Source organism: Solea senegalensis, linkage group LG15, assembly GCF_019176455.1.
Source record: "Solea senegalensis isolate Sse05_10M linkage group LG15, IFAPA_SoseM_1, whole genome shotgun sequence".
NCBI lineage: Eukaryota > Metazoa > Chordata > Actinopteri > Pleuronectiformes > Soleidae > Solea > Solea senegalensis.
Genome location: NC_058035.1, coordinates 11,215,176 through 11,238,316, shown reverse-complemented (window position 1 = coordinate 11,238,316; position 23,141 = coordinate 11,215,176). Strand labels below are relative to the sequence as shown.

General features: G+C 39.5%; 2 protein-coding genes across 2 annotated transcripts; both read left to right on the top strand.

Annotated features, from left to right (window-relative positions):
• The first annotated feature begins 7,630 nt into the window (after positions 1 to 7,630).
• On the top strand, positions 7,631 to 18,387 carry fam83ha (family with sequence similarity 83 member Ha). Its single transcript, XM_044045956.1, has 6 exons — positions 7,631 to 7,963; positions 9,791 to 10,242; positions 10,359 to 10,523; positions 11,641 to 11,765; positions 11,927 to 16,781; positions 16,881 to 18,387. The coding sequence occupies exons 2-6, from the start codon at positions 9,799 to 9,801 to the stop codon at positions 16,890 to 16,892; spliced, it is 5,601 nt and encodes a 1,866-aa protein (XP_043901891.1). The 5' UTR covers positions 7,631 to 7,963; positions 9,791 to 9,798; the 3' UTR covers positions 16,893 to 18,387.
• A 72-nt stretch (positions 18,388 to 18,459) lies between these two features.
• On the top strand, positions 18,460 to 20,981 carry LOC122781884 (androgen-dependent TFPI-regulating protein). The gene is made up of 6 exons (XM_044045957.1): positions 18,460 to 19,513; positions 19,762 to 19,887; positions 19,973 to 20,074; positions 20,176 to 20,291; positions 20,575 to 20,726; positions 20,841 to 20,981. Exons 1-6 carry the CDS (start codon positions 19,361 to 19,363, stop codon positions 20,876 to 20,878), a joined length of 687 nt encoding a protein of 228 aa, XP_043901892.1. The 5' UTR covers positions 18,460 to 19,360; the 3' UTR covers positions 20,879 to 20,981.
• The last annotated feature ends 2,160 nt before the right edge of the window (positions 20,982 to 23,141 follow it).

Below are 23,141 nucleotides of genomic sequence, written 5' to 3'. Positions count from 1 at the left end.
TTTTTGGTTTTTGCAGCACTGCACTTTCAAAACACAAGACAGCGCCCTCTCACGGCTGATTAAATACTGACATTGCTTATGTTGAACTGCACATTGTACAAAACAAGAAAAAGCATTTCTCAGTATTGTGCTTTTTCTTTTTGTATTGAGTATTTTTATATTTGATTTTATATACAGAAATGTATGTCTCTCTCACACACACACACACATACAGACTCACACTGTCTCTCTCTCTCAGACACACACACAGACTCTCTCTCTCTCTCCCTCGCTGTCTGTCTGTCTCTCTCTCTCACACACACACACACACACACACACATACACACAGACTCTCTCTCTCACACACACATTTGAACTTTAAATAGCTAACCTGCATGGTTATACCTGCTTTGCTCAATTGTTTCTCTAATAAGAAGCACTTAAAATAAAAATAAAAATAATTTTCCACAGATTAGTTTTATTCTGATACTATGCTCAATGTCCAATTTCACTTTAACCACATATCAATAACAGTCCATAAAAAGTTAAAGGCATACTTGATTTTATTCGGAAGAAATTAAATGACATTTTTCACATGTGTGTGTGTTGATCTGTGCAGTGTGGCTAAAGGTTGCTCCCTCTGAACCTTCCTCCTGATATAAACAAATGAATCAGGCAGTATGACCTCAACAGATCAAAACGCTGACAGTAGGCTGTCCATAGAGTGGCGCTGTTTAAATATCATGACTTGGCAGACGGCCTCAGTACAATCCAACTGCAGCCCAACCTAAATTTCAATCCGGCCAAGTATTTGTAGATGAATTTGGCATCGAGAAGAGCGTTTTAAATGTATGACAGTCAGTGAAAGTAAATGTGAGTTGTGATAATGACAGTGTGGGGACCTACCAGTTATATTAAAAAAGCAGTCCTGCATTTTGTATTGAATATATGAACAAATCAAAAGAACACCTACATGCACAACCCTTGTCTAAACACTGCAAATATGGCTACATGTGTTTGCAATGAGATTTATGGAAGAGGATTCTGAGATTAAAGTCCATCCAAACAAATCCAGGCTTTTTTCCTCAGAACTCTGACTTTAATCTCAGACAGTCAGAATCTTCTACTGCTTTATCCTCCACATGAGGGTCGCGGGTGCCAATCTCAGCTGACGTAGGGCGAAAGGCCGGGTACACTCTGGACAGATCACCAGTTCATCACGGGGTCACAACCATTCACTCTCACTCACGTTCAATTTAGAGTTTCCAATTTACCTAATCCCCAAATCTGCATGTTTTTTTACTGTGGGAGGGAACCAGAGAACCTGGAGAAAACCCTGTATAACTTCCATGCAGGAAGTCACTTGTTGAGACTGTGTCGCAAACCCAGGTCTTGCTGCAAAGTGCTAACCACTACACCAGCCATGTGGCCCCATCTCAGAAGTCTGTCTTTTTTTATTATTTTTCCCCCAAAAAAATTCACATGGGTCCTTAATCCCCTCCCGCGCTGTCTCTGCTCTCATTTTGTTTAAATGTCAGTTTCCATATTTGTAGTTGAAGTGAAAGGCTTTTCTGCAGTAACCTGTTGATCTTCTTGATAGTAATAAGACTAATCACATTCCAGTACATCATCTGACCTCGGGAACTCAGGTAAGTTTTTGTTTGACCTCAAATTACACCACAGCCTTTTTGTGGAGCGATACCTTGGCACACTTAAGTAGCTCAACAGCTTTGTAATGCAGCTCAAAACTAACCACAGGTCGACGCAAACAAAGAACCCAAAAGTAAACAGTAGAACCTGTAAGATCACTTGAAGTATGAATGGAAGTCAGTTGTGCAGCTTCAGTACATGTGGAGTGCAGTGATAATGTAATGTCAAGCTCATTTTCCTATTTTCCTATTTCCTATACATGTGTAGTCATAGATGTTTGCTCTCGCTCCCTCTGACATGGTGTCTTAGTATCCAAGACATATAGAAGGATGTGATGTTTGTCTGTGACGTGTGTGTTCTTGACTCAATGCAGGAAATTCTGCTGTGTGCCACAGCCGCAGGATGTACAACAGGATACATTACAATAGAGCTGGAAACTTGTCAGGCAAGTAAAAAAGAAAAAAAGAAAAGTAAGTTAAAACTGTAAATCAGAGAGACTGTTCCCTGTTTTTCCATCTTTTCTAGGTTCACAGCAGGTAACAAACATGTTGTATAGAGTCCCATCTGCCTGTATCATTCTGATTGTACAACCGCTGTCATCAGGCATATATGTCAATGTTGTTGCACAGCGCATGACACACAGCACAAGTATGCATATGTAAATAGACACAATAGAAAGCCTAAATGTATCCAAAGAGGATTTAGAATTGATCCGTGTAGCGATCGTTCATCAGTTATTGCATTTTATTTGACATGGTCAATAAACATTTTTGGATCGTAGTAAAATGTAACCACTGCAATATATAAACCATATATAAAGCAACACAGGGAGAATTAACTCACAATTACATAAACAGAACAACAGTCAAATCAAATACAAACACACACCTGCTACTCAGTGTGTGAACTGAGGTCAGCGTCTGTTTACAGCAAAGCAACACTAACGTTCAGACTGCCTCCACACATCAGGTAAAACGAGAGGAGACACATAAAAAAGCAAAAGCATCAGAGCTTTTTAAGGTATAGCTAGAGGGGTTGAAGATTCAATTTGAAAGCAAAGGAGCTCAAATTAAAACACTTTTTTCGTCATTTTTCAAAGATGTTTTTCATGCTTTCGCCCCCTGCAACCCTCATGTGGAGGATAAATTGGTAGAAGTTGGGTGGATGGGTTTATTTCATGCTTCAGATACAAATCTTGATCTGGATTATGGCCGAACACACAACACAACACACTTTCGGCTCAACCCTACTCGGTTTGGTATCAGTCACATCGTTAACCATTACTATAATGTGTCTCCTCAATGTGGTCATTATGCCGTGGCTGCACGAAACTGCCGCGACGTCATTTTGTGTATACAAAACAAACAAACTGTGTACTGAGTCATTAGATTCCGTTAATTAAAAAGATTAGTTCATTACTTCCTGCATGACCACTCTGTCTGACACAGTCACTGCACTAAAATATGACTGAAAGGGCTGTGATTCAGCTCACGATCGCCGGCTTCCAGCAGTGCTGTCACTAAATTTTATCTCCAACATTTAGCAAAGAAATTTCAAAAATCTCAATATTTATAAGTATTTTTAACTGATCTACAGTTCGGCATTGCTCGTTTTGATTCTTGTGTCGGACGTTGCGCTCGTGACTCTTCCTGTGACGACGTTCACTGACCAATCAGTGGCTGGCACATTGAGGTCACATTTTAGTATTGCTTGGAACCTCACCAGGTGCCAGATACTATCACTAATGGAAGAGCAAAAGAAAACCTGAGTAGAGTCGAGCCAGGCCGAGCTGAGCCAAGCCGTGCTAGAAGTGTATAGTGGGAAAGGGCTGAAACATAGACTGAAGTGCAGTGACATTTTTAGCAGAGTTAATGAAAACATTTGACCTATCAGCCAATCATGAGAGATTAAATTTTCTCAACCTAACTATGTTAGGGAGGGCAGTGAAGCTTTTTTTATTAATGCTTCTCACGTATAAATAGACAAACACAGTCAGAAACATAACGACTTTGACGGCGCTCCTCAGTTTTTACTCCTCACCTTCATGCTGCTGTGTGTCCATACATTTCACACTGACAAGAGCCTGTATGTTTCACTGTTGTGGTTTTGTCTCACTCATGTGTTTATGTCTGCTCCTTTCTCCATCAGTGGAGAAATGATCTCTGACTTAACACCCACAAAAAACACCCCACAGTGATCTGAGCCGCTCAGCCCAGTGACGAGGGCTGAAACATGTACAGCATCTCCAAGAGACACAGAATGCTGCAGGAATACAGCCACCTGAGGAATTTGTCATGGCCTCTCCATTTGACAAATATAGAGGAGCCCGTCTTCCCTTTCATCTACTGATAAGGGCGGCCCCTCACAGATTGTCAGTGATGACGGATTAAAGTAAAAACTTAATTTAAAATCAACTACAAATTCTCCTCAGGTTTTCCAATCATATCAGATAATTTCACAATGTCAGCTGAATCACAGAGTAGGAGTTTATGGTCCATGTGTCAGGGCTAGTTATGAGTCCAGTCCAAGTGCAGTGACACACTCGTTTGCAACTGAGCTCATTCGTCATCCTCTTCCTCGTCATCCCCGTAGGAAAGCCTGATTTCATCCCCTTGAAATCTGCTCGGACTTCCTCTATCTCTCTATTAAATGATACATTCTAGAAATGTATTCTGCAGCTGTTGCTCTTCCCTTTTCCTTTGTTCCCACATCCTCTTCCTCCTCATCCTCTCTCCTTATCAGCATCAAAAATCCCCAGTGCATGCTATAAACAAATGGTTTACTCATACTCTCCTTAGCCAAGGGAGAATTTAAACAGTGGCCCGTTCACAAAAACAACACTAACAAGCATATTTACCTTCCTTGTCCACCATCTAAAGGAAAAGTAGATGAAATGTTAAAGGATGAGCAAAGTTAACTAATTAACTAACTAATTACTATTATTACAATACAGTATGTGCATTATTAAAGGTGCAGTGCAAAACTAAAGCCTCAACTAGAGGATAATTAGCCAGGATTTTAATGTTTAAGATGTTTTTTAACAGTGTGTTTTATTATATTAATGACACCTACAGATGAGCTATATATATAATATAAATAAATATTCTACGCTCACTGGCCACATGGCAGCAACTCATTCAGGCACATGACCTGCTCAAACTGAGCATCATGGTCTGAGTATTTCAAAACTTGCAGAGACTTTCCCACACAACCTCAAAACTGTCTGAAAGGGACAAAATATCCAGAGGAGCAGGTGTCTGAGAGAACATGCCTCCAGGGGAGAATGGCCTAACCAGATCAGAATAACAGGACATCAGTCACTCACAACAGAAATACAAATCACCAAAACTTCCAATCAAGTCGGTTCAAAGACTCTCTCTGAACATGTGAAACGTGTTGAATCTTGAAGCAGATACAGTAGCAGAAGATCACACAGGGTGCCAGTTTTCACTTCATCAGGTGTGTTCTACACCTAATGAAGTGGCCAGTGAGTGCACGCTGTGACTGTATCATGCAAATAAGTTTCAGTTGGATTTAAGCCACTGTATTTCCAACCATTTAATTACCATGAGCGACACTTTGTCTTTGTTGCCATTTTAACAGTAACAATCCATTTAGACATTTGTGGTAGCACATAAATCATTGGTTTGATTCATACATTCCTGGAGATGTTTTATGGATGAGGGGAGGGTTCAAGCTCTGATTCATTTTCTGAACATGTTCATGTTTCATAACCAAAGCTGTCAGTCACAAAACCAAAAGCCAGGGCACCGAGTCTATTTTTCTCTGTGGGCTTCAGGGGTTAAAAGAGTGCAGCGTTGAGTGCTGCCGTATGGTATGTAGTGCAGCAACTATCTATGAACTGTGTAAACGTTCATTTTGATGTTTCAAATACAACTGCTCCTCTGTATGCCTTGGGTGTTGCCTGGCAGGAACAATAAGGGATTGTCTTCATGTCATTTGAGCAACTGTGTTGCATCACTTCCTTTGCTTTAGTTACATCAGACTCCATTCTGATCAGCATATTTTAGGACTGAGTGTAGAGCAACCCTGAAAGAAAACACACTTTAGTTTCTCTATCTCTCTCCTTTCAGGGTTTAAGAAAACAGGACTTATGCTGGAATCCCACATGGCCCTCCCACAACTTCAAAGCCAGGCTTTTCCACATCAGCAATCACAATAAACCACAAAGTAAAGTTACACAACGGCACGTATGCATGAGTAATATCACTTTAGTCTGTGGCCATGGCTGCTGTGGAGTGAGACATTTGTTGGTGTTGGCAGAGGACAGGATGTCCTCAGGCTCTGGTTTTGTCCTGGTCACCTTGTGATTCTCTGCTCCAGTGTTTGTGTGAAGACAACACCTTCATCAAAGAATGACACTGCAGTCTTTCTAATTATCAACTGCTGCCACTGTTGTTTGCTCAGATCTGCGTCATACTAAGAAATCTGCATCGAGTTTAAAAAGATCACCTGAAGCTTTTACCGACCAAACAAGCACTCGACTAATCGAGAAAATAATCAACAGATTAAGTGATTATGAAATCGTTAGTTGCAGCCCTACCTGTATGCATCAGTAGGGTTCGGTATCGTTTATTAATGTCTAGGTTCCAGATTTGTTATAATACAGAGGCTGGCTTCATTTTCTAGGTATGCACAGTTCATTGTGGTAGTTTGTCCAACCAAATAATTAACTTGGACAAATACTTAAGGCCTATGATTTGTTACCCGATTTTAATTGATATATTTTTTGCTTCTGTGGAACAAAACCAAAGACAACCTGTTATTTTACAGTCTATGACCTTCTACAAGATAAATAATATTCCAGCAACATTCCCCCTACTGTAACTTTTTGTTTTGTTTTTTTAATAATTGCTCATTTACAAATCTAAAAAGCATTAATAGAATAATGGTAAGACAGTAATAAAGTCATAAATCCATTTTATACCACTTGGCATAAATTCCATGCCAAGTGGCATCTTCACTGATAACATATATATAATAAGGGTCACTGTGGACATTTCCTTTCATAACATATCCTCAATAATAATACCAGTTATTAATAATAATACCACAATATGTTTTATTCATGATGATATTATTAGTATTATTATTATCAGAAAGAGACTGAGAGCATGCATGATAATTAGGGATGGGAATTGAACAGTGGACAGATAAAAATACAAAAACTGATACAGTACAAAAATCCTATAAATCACACGTGTCACTATGCACAGACTGTAAAAATGTAAATTAAAAATCAGTAATGTTTGGGCTTTTTTTTTCTTCTTTATTTCTTCTTTTTGAGAGAACAATATTTTTTGACACATTTGAAAAATTATCGGTCTTATTTCATACATAATCCTTTTGGGTAGTATTTATTTTGTCTCTGCCGGCAATTTTGAAAGGTTGTATTTGAGTCACAATACTTATTACCTTTATGAATGTTGCACCTGGCAAATACTCACTAAAACTAATAAAAAGTAAACTAAAACTAAACATTTACAAAAAATAAATAAAAACCAGCAAACCCCATGAATTTAACTCTATTTAACTAACTAATTTTAAAAATAAAAAGTCGAAACGAAACCAGTTTCAATAAAAACTAAAACTAAGTTTGTGATATCGGTATTGGTATTGGACACAAAAAATGCTACGTCGATCCCATCCCATCCCTTATGATAATATCGTATAATGTCTCTCCCATTTACACAATACAAATTTTATTTTTTTAAATGTGATGCACCTCATTGAAATGCCACAATAGTAATAAAGATTTCCAGTGAATGAAGTTAAAGTTTTACAGAGCAGATAGCAGGATATGACTAACATATGAATGGATATAAATATGTATACGTGTTGCGTTCACGGACCAGAGTAATCAATGACTGAGGTCATGGTGTGTGTGTGTGTTTGTGACACCTGCACAGGTCAGTGACACTTGATATTGGTTTTAGATAAGAACTGTGCAGAGTTCAGCGCGGTCTCACTCACACAGGCAGACAGACAGACGGAAAGAGAGGGAGAGAATGATACGTATTCAGTTCCAGTTGAGGCGGAGCGACGTGTTTTTTAGTCGACACCACTTTTCCTCTGACTGTATCTCTGTCTCTGACTAGAATCTGGCCGACAACATGCCTCAAGCATGACAATAAACTGGTTTAGCTGGGTGAAGGCAGGGGCAGGAAGGTAAGGCGGCGTAACACAAAACTTGAGACGAGTCTCAGATGGAGCAGATACACGACGAAACTGTGGATGGAAACGTGGTGGAAAAGACAACATGACTGCGTTCAAGTTTGAACAACGAGTAAAGTGACGAGTAACAAACAGCACGGTAAGTTCGGCCTGTACAGCGTTATTGTGGGGACATTTTGGGAAACTTAGCATATGGACACCGACTGTATGCTCTGCGTATGAACTTTTCTGACATGACACCTCCGTGTTGGTGGAAAGAAGTGAGAGTAGTTGACTCTGTAGAAGGTGTTTTTTTTTTGCCGCGTTTCACTGAGGTTTTTGTGTGTGTTTTTCGTTTGGACCGAGATGTTCCCCTGTGGCGACATTCTCATATGTGGCTTTGCCCAAACTTGCATATATGCAGACTTTGGTTGTTTCGGTCAGAGGGAGGAGCCACACCCATAATCATCTATCCTGTGGTCAGATTCCTTCTCCCTTCCTTCATTCTGAGCTAATTCTAGTAGGATCACTGTGAGCTAATGGCCCTGTGTCTGAAATCTGCAGATCCAGGACCTGAAGAGCTGACCTAGACTCTGAAAGGAGATACAGTTGCATAACTAGTTGATATGACTTGGATTCATTTCAGTCAAAACCAATGATTTAATTCAAGTATTATGTACTGGTGGTTTCTAATGTATCATAATTGGAACTTAAAGTATGCTCTTAAAGGTATTAGAGAGATACAGATGCAGAGCTGGTTAATTCACTTCATTTGATTCATTCTAAAACAATAAATTGTTTCCGGCATATTGTATTAATGCAACTATTGAAGGGTTGTATGGTGATACAGCTGCTTGGTGATGTGGTTGTATTCAGTTATACTGCATTAGTGCAACTGTTTGTTTGTTTGTTTCATATGTTGACAGAGGATCTTAAGTTCAACTGTGACTCAAAGGCCTAAAGTTAAAAAAAACATTTGGTTTTCTTAGAATAAGTCTTTGGGAAAGACTTTTATTTGTTTTTCCTTATGTTCACAAGTATGTCAATTTGATCTCAAACTATGGATTTAAGGTTTTTCAAGAGATGCAGACTTTTATTCAGGCTTTACCTAAGGGCCTTGCTTTATGGAAGCCGCCATCTTGCGTCTACACGTTTCCACACTGGAGCCCAAACACACTATTCATTCTGCAATTTAAAGCAGAAGTTTACGACACAAACCAAAAACAACATCCTCTCTGATCCTCCATTTGTAACAAACTGCGCTCTCACCTTACATAATGGACCTTTAAAGCTTTTTAGAGACACAGCTGCAGAGCTATATAATACTGATGCAATCTGATGTTTTTCTGATGTTTATAAGTATCTGAAGCTATGGATTTGATGTTTTTAGAGAGATACAGCTGCAGAACTGGGCAACATGGTTGGATTCACTATAATGTACTGGTGCAACTGTTTTTCAGATGTTGATATATAGTGTCTCGATTTAGCAAAAGCTTACAAAGAGAACCCACAAGACTAAGTCAAACCAGTGATCGTTGTCCCACTATCATGCAGTAAATCTGACTGGAAACATGTCAAACCAGAGAAAGCAGTCAGAGTGCAAAAGTCCACCAAGGCTGCTCACTTTCCTACAGTGTCAAAATGGATCAAGATATTAGCTTTGATTGACAAGATTCTGACCAAACTGCTCATGTAGACCTATATGAGTTACTACTACGTGTTTATTTTGATATATTTAGCAGGGTTATTACCAAAAGTATTGATTTTATATTTCATATATTTAGATTTAGTGACAATATAATAGGTGTCTCATTGTTATTCAGTTGAAAGACAACACACACACTTATTTTCTCTTTTGTCCATAAAGTGTCATAAATGTGATTTCCTCAAAATGTTCACAAATTCTTATTTGAATGAAAAATGGACTGATCATGATTTAAGATAGAACATTCATTAATGTGTTTTGTTTTGCTCTAACCCTCCCTAGACTACAGAATGGCACGACGCTCTCAGTGTTCCTCTGCTGGGGACAACCCTCTGGACCCGAACTACCTCCCTCCTCACTATCGGGAAGATTACCGATTAGCTATTGATGCGCTGGTTGAGGAGGATTTGGAAGGATACTACAAGTTCCTCCAAAAAGCCGATGTGGTGGATTTCCTGTCAACACCTGAAATTCAGTATATTCAGAGCTTTATTCGAAGTCCTCATCAAAGCTACCACCCTGAGCAACAGTTTCAGGAGACTGAGGGAGATGGCTCTTCAGACACTTACTGGCCAATTCACTCTGATCAGGATGTACCAGGGTTGGACCTTGGTTGGCCTCAACTGCATCGCTTCATTGGGCCCACAGAGGTCACCACTTTGGTCAACCCCCCTGAGCCTGACATGCCAAGTATCAAGGAGCAGGCTCGGAGACTTATAAAGAATGCTCAGCAGGTCAGCCTTTCACTTCCTTTATAAAGGTGTATGTCATGCCAAACTTGATTTGTCAAAGTCACAATGTCCTGACAGTTTTGTCAACACATGTTTTTTTGGGGCTTTTATCTCCTCAGGTCATTGCCATAGTGATGGACATGTTTACTGATGTTGACATGTTTGCGGATATACTCAATGCTGCCATGAGGAGTGTTGCTGTCTACATCCTTTTAGACGAGCAGAACACGGATCACTTCCTCAACATGGTGTCCAACTGCAGGGTCAATCTACAGAGCATTCAAGTGAGTTTATCAACATTTGAGTGCGGATACTAAGCAGTTAAAACTGTATTACAAAAAAACACTATGCAAAAACTAGGCTGCTTGTAATTTGCATTTTCCCGCGTTTCCAGTCAGTGCTGCTCATCAACCAACACACACACAGTCTCAGATACATTTTCCAAGAACTTGTAAAAACTACTGCTACACTGGGTGACATGCACCTTTTACTATTTCATTTTTACATACAGAGAAGTGCTGCTGCAATATTTCACCTCAGCATCAATCTCATAGTATAATTAGTGTTTGCTTAAACCTTCTGTGCCCAGATGCCATGGAGAATTGCTTTTTTAAAGTTCAAATTTGACAGTTATACAATAGTTGTGCATGTCTTTGGTTGGAATCAATGGGCCTTGAGTCACAGACAGAAATGGGGAAGTCACAAACTGTTTAAACACGTGAGGTCTTTTTAGACCAACATAAATAGGGACTATTGTGTTAACCTTGTAATTTAAAAGTCTTCCTTCCTCAGTATTAGTTGAACTAGTCTAGAGAAGCATTCTTCTGTCATTGACGTCATTTCATAATACAAACAAAAAAAACTTGTTTTCTTTGCAAACATCACATGTCTGACTAGGACGTCTAACTGATTTTACTATTAGAAATGCATTACATACTAGCATTATCAAATAACTGAACTAGTGCAAACATCCTATTGCTTTATCCTGCGCTTAATCTCACATGCTATTGTATAATTTTACAAGGATTTCTTTTTATATATTGTATGTTGCACTGTGTTTTTTGTGTAGTTTTTTTATTTTATATTTTTTGTCATTTGTTCATATGTGCCTGCTCAGGTAAAATGCAGCCTTTTGGACAAAATAATAATTTAGTTTGTTAATTTATTGTCCCTTAATCATACGGAGAATATATTGAAGTATATCTTCAATAACAGAAATCACAGCACATGAGCATATGAATATTAAATAGAACTGCAGCCATTGTCTTTCTTCTGATGTCAAATGTGGCTGATGCAATGCTGCCACCTAGTCTGATTTGCAATTTAAACACTAACACACTTGATTTACTAATTGTTCTTCATTGTTCATTATATTTGGATGTTTTGATGCGTTTCTTGCAGTTTTTACGTGTGAGAACAGTGTCAGGCATCACGTACCACTGCCGCTCAGGGAAATCCTTTAAAGGTCAGATGATGGATCGCTTCTTGTTGACAGACTGCAGAGCTGTGCTGAGTGGAAACTACAGGTGCAGCCATTGAAAGACACACCTATGAACTTGATACCACACAAGCGAGCATATGGCACACACATTCATCACATTTATTTAATTTGCATATTTTTGTATCAATAAAGAAAGGTTTTTGTGAATTAATTACCACTTTTTTGTTATGTGTTATGTTTTTCCAGCTTCATGTGGTCGTTTGAGAAGCTTCACCGCTGTATGGCACACCTATTTCTAGGACAGCTTGTATCAACCTTTGACGAAGAGTTTCGTATTCTTTTTGCTCAGTCCCAGCCTCTGATGGTTGAAAATACACTTGCTCCAATAGAAGATTTTGCCGCATTACAAAAGAGGCAAAACCCAAGTGAAAGAACTCCTCTGTTCAGAGAGCCGAGAACATTTCTACCACTGGATTCAGAGGAAAGGATGAGACATTCCTATGATGAACAAATGGATGTGGACTGGAGAATGATGTCTCTTAAGAGGCAAGAACCTCAGCACAGCCCTGCAGATGTTTATAGTAGGTTTCCCTCCCCACAGCCTCGCATCGATTCATCTCATGATCAGGGCCCCTACCGAATGTCAATGTTAGAAAATCCTGCATTCAAACGCCATAGTTATGCTGAAGGTGTTCAAGGTCGATATTCTTATCCACATTTGCAGCCACAGGGAATGCCAGAGCCTGAGAACCAGGGAAGGCAGTTTCACAGGGGACAGCAGCCCTGTCAAGGTCCTGTTCTAGCACCAGAAGCAGATTACAGTGGCTATGACAAGTTCTGGAATCAAGACTTTCAGTCAGATCAATACTCTGCATCTGGTTTACCACAAGAGATGCAACCACCTGATAACTTTGACCCTGTGCTTAATTATTTATCATCTACAAGATATGTTGACTTTGATCAGAGCTCAGAGAAATTAGTACCTGAGCCAGATTTACTAAGTTCACCTCACCCTAAAAGACAGAGCATGGGCTCATATCCTTGTCAGTCGTCTCCCACGCCCTCAAATACAACCGAGCAAAAGCTGTTTCTCCAGGAGTCCAACGCTGACCGTAAGGATCCTACGGTGAAACAAGGACTAAGAAACTGGAGGATTAGCTCATACCTCAGTACATATGATAATCCAGGAGAGGAAGGCCTGCCATTGGCACCAAGTCAGGGATCAGAACCCTTTGAAGAGCCTTCAAATCCTTTACAGCAAACGGTACCAGGAATTGATTTGTCATATCCTAAAATTCCTAATGTAAGAGAATTTAAGATTCCTGCTGTACCAAGGGTAAGCCAAATACCTTGTTACACCAAAAACACTGTGCGAGAGAAGCCAAAGAAATTGCCTGATGAACCTATTGCAGTGGCACCAGAAGCCAAAACAACACCAACACCATCTGAATCATCATCTACAGCTGATGGAGAAAAGGCAGAGGAAGCAGAACAAAAAGAACCAAAAACCACTACTCTTCTAAGGGATGAGTCATTCAGAAGAAAGTTCAGTGCTATGCCACGAGGCTCTAGGTTAAGATCATCTTTGTTATTCAGCTCTCTTGATCAGCAGCATGCTTCCCAAGATTCCAAAACTGCTGGACAACAGGATGAAGAAAATGACAAAAATGAAGCAGAGCAGACAAAACTACCTTTTGTTTTAGGACAAAAGAGATCTATTACACGAGAACCTTTTGAATGGAGCCGTTACATAAAGTCAACAAATTTTGACAGCTCAACTATAGAGACATCTAAGCCAAATGATGAGAACAGTAAAGAAGCAAATGTAGATCAATCAAAGGTAGACAATTCAAAGGATCTTTCCAATAACAGTACAGTTGCTAATTCTTCACTATCAAAGTCACAAACTAAATCTGATCAGCCAGTACAAGCACCAACATCTTTGCTCACTACTCCGTCATATGTCGATATGAATGATCCTGATAACAGGCTGATGTTTTTTAAAGAGCTGGCAGCAAAACGTAAAGCTGCTAAGGCTGCAGAAGCTGAAATGAATGTAGACAAGGCTCAGACGGATGTGAAAAATAGTACCACTCTTAGAAAGGATGAAACCGATACAAAAAAAGCCTTAGAGACAACGGCTAATACTTCACAATCAGAGGGTCTCTCTGAAAAACATCTTACTACAACTGGTGCCGGAAAAACTTCTGTTGTTTCAGAGAAGAAAGAACTAGAAACCAGCCAACCAATAAAAGATTTACCCATTTCCGCAGAGACAGAACCACCTTCACATGAAGCTCTTAAAGATGTAAAGCTGTCCAAACCTGCTGTAAAAGAGAGTTGTCTTGCTCATCCACCGACATCAACAAATACTACGCCTGCTAATGTTCCATCTCCTGAACAAGGTCTACATGGATGTGAAATCTCCAAGCAAGACAGTCTTGTCAAAAATGATGCCATTATCTCCCAAACCTGTAAAGAGGAACTGACTAAAATTTCCTCCGTTTCAGAGGAGCTGGAAACCAACCAACCAACAACATCTTTGCCTGATGTGGCAAAAACAGAACCTCTTAAAGACTTAATGCTGCCCAAACCTGCTGTAAAAGAGAATAGCCTTACTCATCCAATGACATCAACAATTGCGACCCCTGCTAATGTTCCATCTCCTGAACAAGGTTCAAATGAAAGTCAACTCCCCAAGCAAGAGGGTCCTGTCAAAACTGACTCAAAGAAGGTGCTGGAAATTAGCCAACCAACAACATCTTTGCCCATTTCTGCAGAAACAGTACCTCCTCAACCTGAACCTATTAAAGACTTATTGCTGTCCAAACCTGCTGTACAAGAGAGTAGCCTTACTCATCCATTGACATCAACAAATTCTACCACTGCTTATGTTCCATCTCCTGAACAAGGTCCAAGTGGAAGTCAAATCCCCAAGCAGGACAGTCTTTTCAAAAATGATGACAGTACCTCCCAAAGCTGTAAAGAAGAACAGACTAAAAGTTCAACTGACTCAGAGAAGGAGCTGGAAATCAGCCAACCAATAACATCTTTGCCTGTTGCTGTAGAAACAGAACCCCCTCAACCTGAACCTGTTAAATATGTAATGCTGTCTAAACCTGCTGTAAAAGAGAGTAGCTTTACTCATCCATCGACATCAACAAATGCTACCCCTGCTAATGTTCCATCTCCTGAACAAAGTTCAAATGAAAGTCAAATCCCCAAGCAAGACAGTCTTTTCAAAGCTGACTCAGAGAAGGAGCTTGAAATCAGCCAACCAAAAACATATTTGCCCATTTCTGCAGAAAGAGAACCACCTTCACATGAAACTCTTAAAGACTTCTCAAAAACTGTTGTAAAAGATAATTGCATCAGTCCAACATCTACTGTCCCAAACTGTGATTCTACCTCAAAGGAGTCCAGTTCTCCCATTCCCAGCTCACTAGAACCACTGTCTTCTGCATCTGCTCCTTTGGATTCTCACAACCAAAAAGCTGAATCAGCTGAGTCTCAAACTGTAATCACTGAACCTGCACAACTAGCTGAAAAAAGCAATGGATCAGAATTGACTTCTTCCAACGAATCAATTCAAAGCATTCCAAGTCTTCCAACCTCTTGCTCTGCTCCTCAGTCTTCACCTAAAGATACTCTATGTTCTAATGTTACCACAGAAGATTCCAGTTCAGTCTCCAGCATATTGTCACCAAGTTCTGATAAAATAGAGGCACTGCAACCTGTCACCTCCTCACCACCTGAGAACGGCCAAACAACGGATAAAAATTCTAAAGAATTAACAGAATCTGAGTCTACTCAGGTTTGTCTACAGTCTGATCCCAAGTTGACATCATCTGAGATCCCTTCAGCAGTTGACTCTGCAAAAGTGGAGTCTGATATCGCTCCTGACACATGCACAACCTTGACAGAACCAAACATAGTCTCATTACATTCCACCACTAAGACAAATTCCAGTGAATCTGAGGTTCTTAGCTCATCAGAGGATGTCCAATCTGATATCAAGCCTCCAGATCCTAGCCTTACATCACCCCTCAAGTCTGAGTTTCCTCATGTATCTAATCTGGAAACTTCTACTAACAGACCTGATCAAATTGAGACTGGTACTATCCACCTCCCGTCTGAGCATTTCCCATCAGAAACATCTTCTCCTGCCAATTTGGACATTACTGCTAATGCTCCCCAGTCCACAGCAAATGCATCTCCGCAAGATGCTCAGAAACAAGCAACTCGTCCGTCCGAACTTAACCTGACAGGATTTGTCAGTCCTGCTCCTGTTGAAACAGTACCCCGCTCTTCTCCTTTAACTGTGTCAGGTAGATCAGTTTTGTCCTCAGAGGCAAGAAAAACAGAAACAAACATGCCCGCGTCATGCAGTCCTTCAAATACACCATCTCTTCCCAAGCAAATCACAACAGACTCAAATGAAACTACTCTCTCATCAACAGAAACTTCTCACCCAACAGAGCCTACCTCAAAAATCTCCACAGAGCCAGAGCCAAAACCTGAATATGTGACCCCGGAAAGCCATGCTCCAGAGCCATCTGATCCTGCTGAAACAAGTAACAAAGACCAACAGAGTAAAATAAGAAAAGAGCCAGAATTGTCTGCCTCTGGTGATAAAAAGTCTGAGGACACAAATAAGGAAATGCATATTACAACAGAGCAATCTGTCATAAGTGAAAAAACAAATGACCAAGTAAAGGCAAATAACTGCTTAGAGAAAGCAGAGATTGTATCAAATCAAGTCATTTCTGCGTCGTCACAGTCCAAGCAGCCAAAAGCGAGCCAGTCTCGCTACCAGTCATCAACAGCCAACGTGCTCTCAAGCAGCAACCTTAGAGATGATACTAAGCTGCTGCTAGAGCAGATTTCTGCTAATAGCCAGAGTAGGAACGAGGCCACCAAAGAATCTCCCGTCACTGATGATGAGAAAGAAGATAAAGCTGACAAAGATGCCAAAAGGCAAGCAGAAAGACAGATTGGGACGTTTGGTAAAGGACAGCCTAAATCGACAGAGGAGCGGGAGAAGCTGCTCGAGAGGATCCAGAGCATGAGGAAGGAGAGGAAAGTTTACAGTCGATTTGAGGTATGAGTACATGCAACTCCACTGTTATAGCACCCATTTAAATGTACGTTTAGTTGCCTCTGTGTTAAATCATGTTGTGTCTCTGTGCTTCTTTCCCAGATGGCACCTTAACTGATATTCAAGGAAAGCTGAAGAGAAGACGGAATGTGTACAGGAAGTGTAAAAAGAATGTGAACTTGTTGAAATGGTGAATCTCACACAGAAGAATACAAACTGGCTGTCACAAAGGTTTACCAAAGGGCTTCTTACTGTGGGTGAATTACCAATGCACATATACTGAGAATATGTGTGTGATCAAACAGTTTAAGGGACTGCATGGGTATAGTGCAATGTATGCAATGGTTTGTATGATCTTGCCTGCTCAGTGCATTTACATGCACAGTTTAGTCGAGCTAAGGCCGAAATTGATTTCTTAGCTGTGTATGCCTGACCCTGTCTCCGTAGGTGGCGCTGTATCACTCTATAAACTAGTGCTATTGAATCAGTTTCCTGTTGACCTATAAGTCACAGAAAAATAAACAGCAAAAGGTGAGATGGATAGTGAGATGGATCGTGCTGTGGTTTCCTATGTTTCGTACCTGCTATACATGTTAATTGTGATGCAAATTAGATGGAGCATGGCTCTTGTGGTTGCTGTTGTCTAGAAAGACGCCGCCGCCACATGATTTCCATCAGCAGTTTATACATCGTCTTCTACTTCCCAGGTCAAAGACCAGGGAGGAAATTTTTGTGCATGTGCAGAACGCCAAGTCTGACCCCAGTCTGACTAAGCGCATACATGCAGGAGTAATCGGACTATGAATCACATTTTCCAGGTATGTTAGTCCGATTAAGACTAGCTCGATTTTAGTCAGACTGTCTAGTTTACATGACATTAAGAAAACTGATTTACTGTCTTAGTCTGACAAAAATCATACTTTTAACGTGCATGTAAACACAGTGAGTGATGCCAGCTTACAAAATGTGATGCTTTAGCATAATACAACGATCTTAAGTGGTGTACTCATAAAACTGAAATAAACTTTTGTTTGTATCTTAATCATAAATAATATATGTATTCGTAAAACAAAAAAAAGTGGCTATGTGAAATTATAACCATGCAAGGTTATTGTTCCGATGTTAATAAAACATTGTTTTAATTATTTGTAATTCAAAAAAAGCAGTGAAAAACACAAGATTGCAACAGAATACCAGCTTTTACATGATGTACCTACAGTGTCACATGTGTAAATCCTCACATACCATACAGTATGGAATGTTTTTTTTTCTACACATTTAACTAATTTGAGACTTTAATGTCAGTCTTAGATGCTGTACTGTTTGTCTTAAATGGTCTTTTCACCCAAATCAAGTGTTTTAAAGCAGATTATTTGTACGTTATTTGTGAAACAAACAAGTATAAATGTGTTGCCTTTTTGTTTTTGAATGTCACCTTCCGTCATGTATATCTGAAGCTACCTCATAGATGAGGTTATATTTTGTAATATGCTGCAACCAACCCTTTATTAACTGCAAAGAATTTACACAACTGTATGTAGAGCACAACTGTTACACACTTTATGAAATAGGATGTTTTAATTTGTAAATAAAATGTCTTAGTAATGTTTTTCTGGCTTCTGTGTGCCCAGTGTTCTAAATGTAAGTCACTTCATGCTTCCATCTTTCTGTAGAAGATGAATGGCAGTGGTATGTGTACAGTACAACTTGCCTATGATCTCTGACACAAATAATGTATCAAAGGCAGCAACGTGATGTAAAGTACTGCTGCTCTGTGGACAGAAGTTTCCATATCTGCAGATCATTTTTCCCTCATTGTTCAGTGATCAGTACCTCACTGAGACCTCACTGAGACCTGACACAAACTGAGTGCAATATTTATTCTGTTTGATAACAATTCTGGATCTTTGACATGATTGAAGGTCAGTGTAATTTCCTGATTTATTTGATGCAAATCATTTGGCTTTCCACACACACATATGTAACAGCTCATATTGCATTGTTATAAAATACATATTATGTATCTCGATTACCAGGTTATTATGGCTTTTCAGTTCAGGAATTTACTGCGTTTCATAAGCTGTGTTGATGTCATAAGCACTGACGGCCACTGCGGTGACCTTTTCTCTAGCACCACCTTCAGGACAAAAATAAGAATTAATAAATAAAAAATCTTAACATTTTAAGGGACAGTACATGTAAAACTTTGCCTTAAGGCTGTATCTGGTGAGGACTTTCTGATGGAAAAACAACGTAATCACACCCACTACTTATATGCCACAGACTTTATGTACATGAAAATGATTGGCTCACTCTTTATCTCTTGCAAAACACCATAAGAGTGACTAAGCCCCCACTGTGAATGAGACAGTCACATGCTGGAGTACGTCGGCAAAGACCGAAAGACCCCAGTGCTTTATTAGAAACAGTGGGCTCCTTGTCTCAAAATGTCTTGATAAGCTGAGTCAGTAATCTTCAAAGAACCATGGAACTCTTACGCTTGAGTTCCTATGGTCTGAAGGTATTGTAAAGAGGGGGTTTTCACTGTTTATTTTTCTTGTCTATAGAAACAAAAAGCTAAAATGACTTCAACTGTGAGTAGAGCGTACCATATCTTAGCATTCATCTGGTACACTTTTGTTATGAAGAGTCTGGCTGCTAAGGATGGAGAGGAGTTACCACCAGGTATCTTTGCCTATGGAGGACCCTGGAAGTACCTTACTTTTTTAAATTTGGTGAGTATTTTGAAATATGCTGCAACCAACCCTTTATTAACTTTGAATCTCTGTTAAGCTGTCTGTCTAACTGTCGGTCTGAAAACTGCAAAGAATTTACACAACCGTATGTAGAGCACAACTGTTACACACTATGAAATAGGATGTTTTCATTTGTAAATAAAATGTCTTCATAAACTGTGCGTGTTTTTACGTAGTTATAATGATGCATTTTGTCGTTGAAAACAAAAATGTTGCTTGTGTCTCAGGTTGTGCAGTTTATATTCTTTGGACTGGCAGCACTAAATGATCTACAGCCTGGTGACCAGTCTGAGAGCACTCTGAACAAATGTAAAGATTTCCTCTTCACTGTCTTTGTCGTCCCGGTGGGCATGGTGAGAACCACAAAGTAAACTTTCTTTTCTTAACCAACTATTATGCGTTAACTTTTTTTTTCTTCTTTTTGTTTATTTTGTTCAGTTTGTGGTTCTATTATTCTGGACTATCTTTGCCTATGACAGAGAGTTAATCTACCCAGCAACTATTGACACCTTCTTCCATCCCTGGATGAACCATGCTATGGTCTGTAAACCATTTGTTAAGACCACGTGTACAAAAATAGTGTGATTCTCCTGTTATGCACGTCACGCATTCTAAGTTAATTCTACAATGTTTTTTTTCAGCACACATTGGTTCTGCCGTTTTTACTTGGAGAAGTGCTGGTGCAGCCGCACGTCTACCCACAGACGAAACATGCGTTGGCAGCATTAGGAGTTGTGGGCTTTGCTTACTTATTCTGGTAAGTAAGCAATTATAAAACAATCAAAATCTGTCTTGAATCAAATCCAGTATTTTTTGTTGTCATCTAAAAGCACAGCAGACAGTGTGTAGCAAGTTTAGACCAGTCCAATACACAAAACAGCTCAAGGGCATCAAAGTGAATTTTCATGATGTCAGATGTGCAACCCTTTATATTTACTATAGACATATAACAACAGTCTATGTCAGCGAGTGGAGATAGTCATTGAATACAAGCTCTGTGAGAGGACAGAAAAAAATGATTGTCTCATCGTGTTCTGCAGGATTTTATGGGTGTACTTGTCAGTGGGACTTTGGGTCTATCCCCTCCTTGGACACTTCAGCACGTCCTGTCTGGTGGGGTTCTTCTTTTTGAACATGTCCATGGTGACCTTGTTCTACCTGCTGGGGAAAAGGCTCAACAGCCTCGTATGGAGTAAGTGACGTCAACACATATAAATCGAGTCAAACGACTGAATTTGACTAAACGCGCCTCTGATTTCTCTCTTTCTGTCTTGTCTTGTCTTGTCTTGTCTTGTGTCTTCTTTAGGAAAAGACATGAACAAGGTTGCAACAAAAACAAAGTGACTCTGACTTTATATCAGATAGTAATAGTTACACAGATGTAATACACCTGTAAGTGAGATTATGTCATTTTGAAATGGAAATAAAAACACCCTGATAAAACTAATAAAACTTATCAGTTCTTTATTCTGAGCCATTTTGCACCTTGTACAGCCATTGTTTATAAAACACCCACATTACACCGTTTAAACATCACAACACACCCAGTTGGGCAGGTGTTACTCACGACTGCACTAGAAATGTTTCAAATCAGATGTTCTCTCTCTCTCTCTCTCCCTCGCTTTCTCTCTTTCTCTCTCTCTACATTAACTTATGTATAGTAAGGCAAAGAGAACATTATTCCCATTCCAGTACTCCTGCCATGTCTGACCAGAATAAAGGGCATATTGTCCATACACCATGATGAATAATGGCATATCTGAAAGGTGAGCTAACAAGAAGAGTTCAACATCCATGACTCGATCCATGACTCAAAGCTGCACAGCCTTGACTTGATATCTTCACATGTCCACTGAGGAATCCCCGGAACAGCTGTTCTTTGCCTCTTTCTTTGAACTGTGATCAACCAGTTTGTAAGTCTCTGAAGCCTTTCAGGTGGTGGAGGTAGTTCGGGTCTGCGTCCACCAGTCCAACTGAGAGGATCTTGGCCAATAAATGCACATCCTCTTCACTCAGATCCTTCATCTATGACAGAGATGAAAGTCAGATATTAATGAATGTTTTATTATTTATTATCTATCAGGTTAATTGTAGTCTTTGGTTGTGTGTTGTTACTCACCATCTTGATGTTGATGGTGGATTCAAGCTGCTGTGATTTTTTAGGTCTACTTCCCTGTCAAAGACAATGAATCATGTCAGAAATATCCCTCTTTGCTTCCTTCTTCCTTCCGCCGCTCACCTGCTCTAGTATTGGCAGTATTTGTCTTCGTGTTTTATTCAAGGTCACTTACATTTCTAAGTCCATATTACATTTCAAAGCATAGAAATTTTTACACTCCAAACATTTGCTCACCTCTTTAAGTCCCTTTGAAAACCACATTATGACAAAGAGAAAGCCAGCAACGATCTGAGCAGTAGAAACAACACAGTCAGTCACATTCCTCATGATACAAAAACTCTGGTTCACAAACACATTCTCAGCTAAAAGACTATGACATTCTGTATAAAGATGTTTTTACTTACGCCCAGCAGTTGCAGCATGTTTGTTCCTCCTGACTCTGTCTTGGCTTAAGTGATTTCTTTTTTAATATGAACCAAGTGAGCTCCTCTGGCTCTGAGAGGCCAGCTCACAGTGCGTAAATCCTGAAAACACGCCCGTATAGAACCAGTACGACAGGATTCACTGCATTTTCACGGGACATCTGCTGAATAACATGACCTGTTAATCATGCAGGGATGAACGCATTGATATGCAGGTGTCTGCGTAAAAAGGAGTTGTTTTTGTGGAAAGAGATTAGTCAGTGTCTGTAGTGTTTACGCAGTTTCTATTTTTAGGCAGAGCCCCTTTATTGTCTCCTACGAAACACAATAGAAATACAAAATTCTGTAAACGTTGTTCATGTCAGTGGCACGTGGCCTTTGATGTAACACTGACAATTAAATCAAATTTAAAACAACCCTTGTGTTCGTACATAAATATTATTGCTAATAGACACAGTATTACCATGTAACCATGTAACCCTTGTATATTTACTGTCTAATCAAATGTTAAAAGCACAGGATACGAAACATCAGGAACCGAATGTGAGTAAGTATTGTTTTTGGTAAATGTAGTCATATACAGCACTTTAGTTCTGTAGTACATTACTTATACTGCACTCTGCTATCTGTATATGGTACTTTTTTCTGTCCAGCTACTTACTTTATATATATTTTTTTTATTACTTTATAAATGTTGATGATGGTTATATTAATGATGATTATATTCATTTTGGTTTGACATAATAAGGAACAAAGCACAACAATTTGTGTGAAAATGCAAATGACAGAAACAAAAATGACATAGCACCATTAGAAGGCATATACCCCAACAAAAGTAATAATGCCTGTTTAGCTTACCCTGTACACTAGATATAGTGCATTATTAAATGCATGCATGATGTCGTTTGTATATATTTATTTTAATTTAATTTTGTTTAGATAAGCATGCAGGTCCATTAGTTTTGTTAAAACCAACAGAAGCCTCTACAGGTCTAATGTAGATCTTTAAAAGGACAAAAACCTTCCATTTAGAGGCAGAAGTAGAACACACATACAGTATGAAAGG

Bases quoted from the DNA above. Each gene is read 5' to 3' on its own strand.
- fam83ha (XM_044045956.1), top strand. From the start codon at position 9,799: ATGGCACGACGCTCTCAGTGTTCCTCTGCTGGGGACAACCCTCTGGAC. The intron at 10,524-11,640 runs GTGAGTTTATCA...CGTTTCTTGCAG, and splicing joins TCAATCTACAGAGCATTCAA to TTTTTACGTGTGAGAACAGT. The intron at 11,766-11,926 runs GTGCAGCCATTG...ATGTTTTTCCAG, and splicing joins GTGCTGAGTGGAAACTACAG to CTTCATGTGGTCGTTTGAGA.
- LOC122781884 (XM_044045957.1), top strand. From the start codon at position 19,361: ATGACTTCAACTGTGAGTAGAGCGTACCATATCTTAGCATTCATCTGG. The intron at 19,888-19,972 runs GTGAGAACCACA...TATTTTGTTCAG, and splicing joins TTGTCGTCCCGGTGGGCATG to TTTGTGGTTCTATTATTCTG. The intron at 20,075-20,175 runs GTCTGTAAACCA...GTTTTTTTTCAG, and splicing joins CCTGGATGAACCATGCTATG to CACACATTGGTTCTGCCGTT.